This window comes from Aquarana catesbeiana, linkage group LG02 (genome assembly GCF_042186555.1).
Source record: "Aquarana catesbeiana isolate 2022-GZ linkage group LG02, ASM4218655v1, whole genome shotgun sequence".
In the NCBI taxonomy this organism is placed as follows: Eukaryota; Metazoa; Chordata; class Amphibia; order Anura; family Ranidae; genus Aquarana; species Aquarana catesbeiana.
Genome location: NC_133325.1, coordinates 520,792,752 through 520,802,136, shown reverse-complemented (window position 1 = coordinate 520,802,136; position 9,385 = coordinate 520,792,752). Strand labels below are relative to the sequence as shown.

At 41.9% G+C, this 9,385-nt stretch overlaps 1 protein-coding gene across 4 annotated transcripts in view; it reads right to left on the bottom strand.

Moving 5' to 3' along the window:
• Positions 1–974: 974 nt before the first annotated feature.
• The window catches only part of KLHDC8A (kelch domain containing 8A), a 68,955-nt gene continuing 60,544 nt past the window's right edge, over positions 975–9,385 (bottom strand). For all 4 annotated transcript variants that reach the window (XM_073615813.1, XM_073615812.1, XM_073615810.1 and 1 more), the window contains 2 exons: positions 8,013–8,114; positions 975–4,200 (listed from right to left, as the gene is read on the bottom strand). In XM_073615813.1, coding sequence (XP_073471914.1) covers positions 4,007–4,200; positions 8,013–8,114 — 296 coding nt within the window. In that variant the 3' untranslated portion in view covers positions 975–4,006. The remainder of the gene's footprint in view (positions 4,201–8,012; positions 8,115–9,385) is intronic.

The window sequence follows — 9,385 nt, the reverse complement described above, 5'->3', positions numbered from 1 at the left end:
CACTCTGGATGTAATGCACTCCTCAACCCTACACTCTGAACGTAGCGAACTTCTCAACCCTACATTCTGAACATAGCACACTTCTCAATCCTGCACTCTGAATGTAACGCACTCCTGAGCCCTGCTCTCTGAATGCAACACTCCTGAACCCTGCATTTTGAATGTAACACACTCCTGATCCCTGCACTCTGAATGTAACGCACTGCTGAACTCTGAATGTAACGCACTCCTGAACCCTGCACTTTGAATATAACACACTCCTGATCCCTGCACTCTGAATGTAACGCACTGCTGAACCCTGCACTCTGAATGCGCACTGCTGAACTCTGCACTCTGAATGTAACACTTCTCAACCCTGTACTCTGAATGTAATGCACTCCTGAACCCTGCACTTTGAATGCAACACACTCCTAATCCTTGCACTCTGAATGTAATGCACTGCTGAACTCTGCACTCTGAATGTAACATTTCTGAACCCTGCACTCTGAATGTAACACTTCTCAACCCTGTACTCTGAATGTAACACACTCCTGATCCCTGCACTCTGAATGTAACGCACTGCTGAACCCTGCACTCTGAATGTAACGCACTGCTGAACCCTGCACTCTAAATGTAATGCATTCCTGAACCCTGCACTCTGAATGCAACACTTCTGAACCCTGCACTCTGCATGCAATGCAATCTTGAACCCTGCACTCTGAATGTAACGCACTTTTGGACCCTGCACTCTGAATGTAACTCACTCCTGAACCCTGCACTCTAAATGTAACTCACTCCTGAACACTGCACTCTGTACGTAATGCACTCCTGAACCCTGCACTCTGAACGTAACGCACTCCTGAACTCTGAACCCTGTACATAGCACAATCTTCAACCCTGCATTCTAAATGTAACACACTCCTGATCCCTGCATTCTGAATGCAACGCACTCCTGAACCCTGCACTCTGAATGTAATGCACTCCTGAACCCTGCACTCTGAATGTAATGCACTCCTGAACCCTGCACTCTGAATGTAACTCACTCCTGAACCCTGCACTCTGAATGCAATACAGTTCTGAACCCTGCACCCTGTACATAGCACAATCATGAACCCTGCACTCAATGTAACACACTTTTGGACTCTGTACTCTGAATGTAACGCACTCCTGAACCCTGCACACTGAATGTAGCTCACTCCTGAACCCTGCACTCTGAATGTAACTCACTCCTGAACCCTGCACTCTGAATGTAACTTACTCATGAACCCTGCACTCTTATGCCCCGTACACACGGTCGGATTTTCCGACGGAAAATGTGTGATAGGACCTTGTTGTCGGAAATTCCGACCGTGTGTAGGCTCCATCACACATTTTCCATAGGAATTTCCGACACACAAAGTTTGAGAGCAGGCTATAAAATTTTCCGACAACAAAATCCGTTGTCGGAATTTCCGATCGTGTGTACACAAATCCGACGCACAAAGTGCCACACATGCTCAGAATAAATAAAGAGATGAAAGCTATTGGCTACTGCCCCGTTTATAGTCCCGACGTACGTGTTTTACGTCACCGCGTTCAGATTGATCGGATTTTCCGACAACTTTGTGTGACCGTGTGTATGCTAGACAAGTTTGAACTAACATCCGACGGAAAAAATCCTAGGATTTTGTTGTCGGAATGTCTGATCAATGTCCGACCGTGTGTACGGGGCATAAATGTAACTCACTCCTGAACACTGCACTCTGTATGTACCGCAAACCTGAACCCTGCATTCTGCACATAGCACAATCCTGAACACTGCACTCTGTACATAACGCAAACCTGAACCCTGCATTCTGTACGTAGCACAATCCTGAATGCAGCACTCTGTACATAGTGCACTCCACAACCCTGTACACTGCGCACTCATCAACCCTGCACCCCATACGTAATGCACTGCTGAATTCTGCAATTTGTATGTAGTGCATTCCTCCAACCTGTATGTAGTACACACCTCAACTCCGCATTCTGTTCGCAGTGCACTGCTTAAACCCTGCACTTTCTGTGTAACGCACCCCTGAATTCTGCACTTTGTGCATAATATACTGCTGAACTCTGCACTCTGTTAGTAGCTCACTCCTGAACTCTGTGGTGTGATGAGGGGGTGATAGAGTTCCTGCACCTAATCTCTGAGAAAAAAAAGCCCTGTAGCCGTAGGCCTCATTTACACTTGTATTTGTAACTGCTCCCCCTTCTAATGCATGAACTTGAAGACAAAGCTGCATTTTGTTTTGAGGCGGGGTCAGGGTGGGAGTTAAGGATGGGGTCGAAAGGGGGCCCACCATCAGGTAGGCAGTATGGACCCCCATGATTGTACACAGGTTAGTTTAATGTTGTTTATAGGCAGTTAGTTCAGATGCAGAAGTTTCTGACGTTTCAGACGCCAAATGCGGCTGAACGCAGTAACTCACGTTTAGCCACGTTTTGTTTACAGGTATTTTTCATTTTTGGCTAATTTGAAAAAAAAATTATTTTTTTTTTCAAACGCTTCTATACGCAAATACGGCATGCAAATGTGGCAAAACGGACATTTTAAACATGGGTTACTATCTGTCAAGTTAAATCGTTCAGGAGAGGTTGTAAAAACGTCCCATGTACATTAAGTCTTATGCCTTAATTGGACAGATTTCAATGCCCGGACCCACAAAGCAGCAAAGTCCTTGCAATAGAACTAAATCTTGCCTCACGCCACTCAAAATGCAGAAGTTAACTTCTTCAGATCTGTGATATAGCTGAACGACGGCTACAGCGCAGACCTGCTTTGCCGGGAGGGCGTCTATTGACGTCCTCCCGTGCCCAAGCGGCCTGTGCGCCTCCTGCAGGGCGCGCACGGCGTGCTCTGTGATCAGTGAGTCTATGAGACTCGCTGGATCACAGATCAGAGTAAGGGGTCAATCCCGACCCCTTACCATGCGACCAGCTGTCAGCCAATGACAGCTGATCATGTGATGTAAACAGAGCCGGTAATCGGCTATTTTTTCTCCTCGCGCTGACAGCGTGAGGAGAAACAAAAAAAAGCCGATCATCGGCGGCCGTGAGAGGGACACCAGTCCTGATCACGGAGAGCTGCCGCCAGCTCCTCAGTGCCCACCTGTGCCACCTGCTAGTGCCACCTAGCAGTAGACAACAGTGCCGCCTACCAGTGTCCACAGTGCCTCATCAACAGTGCTGCACATCAGTGCCACCTTTCAGTGCCCATTAGTGTCACCTACCAGTGCCCATCAGTGCCGCCCATCGGTGCCACCTATCAGTGCCATCTATCAGTGCCACCCATCAGTGCCCATCAATGCCATCTTATTAGTGGCCATCAGTGCCGCCTTATCTGTTCCCATCAGTACCGCCTTATCTGTTCCCATCAGTACCGCCTTATCTGTCCCCATCAGTGCCACCTTAAATGTGCCCATCAGTGCCGCCTCATCAGCGCATATCAATGAAGGAGAAAAATTACCTGTTTGCAAAATTTTATAACAAACTATGAAACGTGATTTTTTTTTTCAAAATTTTCTATCTTTTTTTGTTTGTTTAGCAAAAAATAAAAATTCCAGCTGTGATTAAATACCACCAAAAGAAAGCTCTATTTGTGTGAAAAAAATAATAAAAATTTCATTTGGGTACAGTGTAGCATGACCACGCAATTGTCATTCAAAGTGCGTCAGCGCTGAAGGCTGAAAATTGGTCTGGGCAGGAGGGGAATTTAAGTGCCCAGTAAGCAAGTGGTTAATGGAGTTGGTCTGTATGTTTTATATTGAGACTGTTCCTAGCTCATAAATTGACCAATCGTCAAAAAAACACGTCAAAATCATTCATATTAGACAAATCTGTTTGTATTCCTTTTACATATTTAGCAGTCTAAGATCATATAGATAATCTTGTGTATATCAATGCACACTATTCTACCAGCAGACAATTTGACTTCCTCAGTATAGCAAATGCTGTGTTTTTTCAATGTCTTAGTCCTTACAACAACCACTAAAAAGACAAACTTTAGTCAAGTCTCCACCACACTCAGCATTTCTACAGCAGAACTAGGAACTTGGTTTACTCCTCCTATTGCATACAATTTATTTTTCAGGACAATACAGGCACAGGCACACCGTGGCGTTGGCATTGGGCTTAGACTTTCCCACCGGTTCTTCAGAGGATGGAATATTTCTGCTGTTTCCAGGACTGTTGGTTGGTTTCCTGTATGAATTGATCATTAAAATTATAAAAATCGTGATCATAGTATTTTTGTATTTTTCATGAACCATTATTAGTGCTGATTTGTTACACTAGAAATAACTTCTTAAAGCACTTTATTATATTCATATCTGTTTTTATTCAATTTTTTTGTGCAACATTCTGCTTCATATGCCTATTTTACTGGCATATGGGAATATTTACAGTATATATTTTTGCTTGCTTACATATGGTCTCCTCAATGTACAGTATGTCTATTGGTACCTATATTTTACAATTTTATTCACATACCAAAATAAGGGGGACTTTTATGTACCTTTTCATGTTAAATTACAAAACAGTTTTTAAATATAAATTTATTATCAATCATTTTCTTATAAGATAAACGGCAACTGTTAAAAATATATAAAATTCTCATGCATCATTCTTTTTTTTAAACAATTATCAATTTATAAAAAAACTAATTTTAACCCATTTTCTAGAATAAAGTCCTCCTTATCAGAGAATCTTTTAGATTTTTTAGGGTTGTTTGCCACTGCTGGTGTGAACAAGTCCTAAAGCAGTTTCATAACATACAAACAAATTGTTCAGTAGTATAGCAATGTCTATCCCCACCTCCTGTTCCCAAACATCCAAGGACTATCCCTAGGCTGAGCTTGCTGCACGGTAGGGATGCTAATTTGCCCCCAGATAAATCCAATGATGTATTCTCTGTATTCTGTCACATTGTGTACTATCACCACTGAGAGGAATAAGAGGAAACTATACTCTGTTTCTCTTCCACTTCTATACACGCCATGCTGGGGAGTTGCCGGGTGCAGGTGAACCCACTGTAACCTATCCCCACCATGTGAGAGTGGCAAGTAGGCTGACTTTAACCTACCTAGTTATTACCAGCTGGGATAGTCCTCAGTTGTTTGGGAAAAGAAAGTGGGTGGAGGAAAATGGGTGGTGGGAAAAGAAAATGAGAATTGTATATGTTTTCATGATTTACTATATATGAACTAAAACAATGATGGATAATGCACGCGGTATATTTTAAACTTTGTTTCTGAACTAGTTAGTAAATGCCCGCTTTGTAAAAAGAATAATTATACAGTGCCTTGAAAAAGTTTTCATACCCCTTGACATTTTCAACATTTTGTCATGTTACATTAAAAAATGTAAATTTATTTTATTGGGATTTTATGACCAATTTTCCAATTTTTTTTAATTTTAATCGACCTACACAAAGTGGCACATAATGGTGAAGTGGAAGGAAAATGATAAATGGTTTTCAATTTTTTTTTACAAAAAGATCTGAAAAGTGTGGCATGCATTTGTATTCAGCCCCCTTTACTCTGATACCCCTAACTAAAATCTTCAGACATCACCCAATTATTAAATAGAGTCCAAATGTGTGTAATTTCATCTCAGTATATATACACCTGTTCTGTAAAGCCCTCGGGAGGTTTGTTAGAGAACCTTAGTGAACAAACAGCATCGTGAAAGCTAAGGAACACACCAGACAGGACGGGGATAAAGTTGTGGAGAAGTTTAAAGCGGAGTTAGGTCATAAAAAAAATCCCAAGCTTTGAACATCTCACGGAGCACTGTTCAATCCATCATTGAGCCCTCCATCTAAACTGTCAGGCCAGGCAAGGAGAGCATTAATCAGAGAAACAGCCAAGAGGCCCATGGTAACTCTGGAGCAGCTGCAGAGATCCACAGGTCAGGCGGGAGAATCTGTCCACAAATCTGGCCTTTATGGAAGAGTGGCAAGAAGAAAGCCATTGTTGAAAGAAAGCCATAAGAAGTCCTGTTTGCTGTTTGCGAGAAGCCATGTGGGGGACACCGCAAACACGTGGAAGAAGGTGCTCTGGTCAGATGAGACCAAAATTGAACTTTTTGGCTTAAAAGCAAAACGCAACGTGTGGCAGAAAACTAACACTGCACATCACCCTGAACACACCATCTCCACCGTGAAACATGGTGGTGACAGCATCATGTTGTGGGGATGCTTTTCTTCAGCAGGGAAGGGGAAGCTGGTCAGAGTTGATGGGAAGATGGATGGAGCCAAATACAGGGCAATCTTAGAAGAAAACCTGTTTGGCTGTATGTTTAGGGTTGTTGTCCTGCTGGAAGGTGAACCTCCACCCCAATCTCAAGTCTTTTGCAGACTGAGCTACAATGGAATGGTTTAGATCAAAGCATATTCATGTCAAAGTTCAGACCTAAATCCAATTGAGAATCTGTGACAAGACTTGAAAATTGCTGTTCACAGACGCTCTCCATTCAATCTGACAGAGCTTGAGCAATTTTCAAAGAAGAATGGGCAAAAATGTCACTCTCTAGATGTGCAAAGCTGGTAGAGACATACCTAAAAAGACTTGCAGCTGTAATTGTAGCAAAATGTTGTTCTAGTAAGTATTGGCTCGGGGGGGGGGGGGGAATACAAATGCATGCCACACTTTTCACATATTTATTTGTAAACAATTTTGAAAAACATTTATCATTTTCCTTTCACTGCACAATTATGTGCCACTTTGTGTTGGTCTATCACAGTGTTTCTCAAACTTTTTTGTTTTGCGGCGCACCAAACAGATGTCAAAATTTTCGCGGCACACCCAAAAAGATTTGCAATGCAGCCTCACCAGTGCCTTTAAATTCAACCTCACCAGTGTCCATAAATGCAGCCTCACCAGTGGCCATAAATGCAGCCCCACCAGTGCCCATAAATGCAGCCTCACCAGTGCCCATAAATGCGGCCTCACCAGTGCCCATAGCTGCAGCCTCAAATGTCCATAAATGCAACCTGATCACTGGGGCAGGGTAAATGGGGTGCATGGGGGAAGGGAGGAGATGGGATGTGGGGGTCAGCTGGGGGTGTCAGGGTCTCTCACCTGGCAGCTCAGCTCAGCAGGTCCTTGCATGTCACGGCCTCCTAGGAAGGTGATGCTCCTGGTCCTGGGGTAAAGTTGCTGCCAGTGCCCAGCCCCACAGCCAGAGCCAATCATGCGTCCCGACTCCCTTGCGTTCCTTGCCTCCAAGACTCCGGTCTCCGGGAGTTGTAGCTCCTCTGTGCTTAAGCGCAGACTACAACTCCCAGAATGCAACAGCGGCCGCCTGCCGCGCCCGTGCCCCCGGGCCAGACTGTTACAGTGATGGCTGCAAATGTGTCCCGGCACACAGTTTGAGAAACACTGGTCTATCACATAAAATCCCAAAAAAACACATTTACTTTTTGGTTGTAACATGACAAAATGTGGGAAATTTCAAGGGGTATGAATGCTTTTTCAAGACACTGTATATGGTTGTATAATTATGAGCCTAATCCACGTGTTTTAGGGCATAATCACAATACTGTCTTACTTTGTGGGTATGTCAAAAAGCAAATGTTTTTGGGAAGAACTGATAGTATTGGCCTCCTAAGTAAAATTATACTTGCCTTTGTGGCTCCAATTTGAAGATTCAGCAGCTTGAATTACTATCAATCTTTGCATATACTGCAATGTTATCAGTTCACTAAAGAAATGTCACATTCCCAGATCCTCAGATGAGAGGTATATAGAAAATTGCAACTGTACTTATACAAAAATTAAAGATATCTTTAACACTTCACTAAAAAGTTTAAAGTAAATGTATAGAGGATCTGAAAATATTTTTCTTTGTTAACATGGTCCTAGCATACAAAGTTCAATAGCTTGCACTGAAACATTTACATGATTTACAGGAATACACTTATCAAATATGTATCAAATTGAAACAAAACTGTTGTATTTCCCTACATCAACCTATATTAAAGCATTATAGAAATTAGTAGCTAACTTACTTACCAAGACCCCCTGCAACCACAACTCTTCCGTGTATTGCACCAGAAACAAAATCAGCTCTTCTTTTCCTTAGAAAGCAGGAGCGATCTATTTTCACCCAGCCACCTATAATAATAATTTACACATAGCTGGAGTATTGAGGATCTGTTTAAGGTTAATTGAAAATTAGGTTTTAATATTACCTATGTGCAGAGTTCTACAGTTCTAAATCTTAATGAGTACAATTTTTTTGCAGTCATTCAGTTATAATAAAGCGGACTTCACATTTGTGGCTAGGGGTAACATGCAGTAACAATGCATGTTTTACATGTTACTGCATAGGACAGTAATTCATTATCGCTGGTGCATTGTGATGCCATTAATTGCATCTTGTTGCACCGTGCAAAGTTTCCCCCAATGCATATGCATTGCAGTGCTCCAAAATGAACAGATGTGGTGTGTGGTGTACTGAAAAAAATGTACATGTCCCTTTTTGTGTACATGTACATCTTTAACAAAGAACCTGGATTTTGGGAATTTGGTGAGTATAACTACTTTACTATGCATCAGTAGGTAAGAAAAATAAATCACCTTGCAGAATGGGTCAAATAATTTGACCAAGGGCTGTAACCACATTGGCTGTTTTCTTGGCGATCTAAATGTATATGCATAATATTAATTGTCCTATGTAGACTTGAAATTGAAAATGGTATATTTGTGATTATTACCCAGATTTCTAATAGCCCATCTAGTTGGCTACATTGTCTTTAATATAATGTATACAGGTACTTTCTATGCACTTTTTTACCATCTATGGTTGCTTGAAAATGCATAAAAGGGACCCTGTCAAGAGTAACATATATGAGGGTGACACTGCTGGCTTTCTTTTAAAAATGCTAGTTGCACAGTTGTGTCTCACGTTAATATTTTATGTATACTGTAAATGAGCATCAGAAAAGTGTCAGTTTCCTATCTTGATATTTGTTTCAAGTTAGTCACTCAGAAAGCATTGAAGCCAATGCATCAGCACAATAGCAAGGCAACCAGAATTTTCAGATGTTGGCTTGCAAAGGTAGCCCCATATATCTCTAATGAGAGAGACCTGTTAACCTCAACCATATACCAGCCAAAGAGCAGATATGGGGAATCGTAAAACGAAATGGCTATCCACTACTATTATCTGCCATTGTCTGACTTGCATACTAGTTCCAAGTTAGTGATCTCGTTTGCAGTGATGCTGCATGACTGGCCTGGAACTAGCATACACCAAACTGATTTGTTTTTTCCTTTTTTAAGATTTCAGTTACCATTTGTTGACTATTTAGAATACCAACTGTGTATATATAGTACATAATAAGGGATGTTGTAATGGGGAAATGTTAACTGGGTTAAAGCAA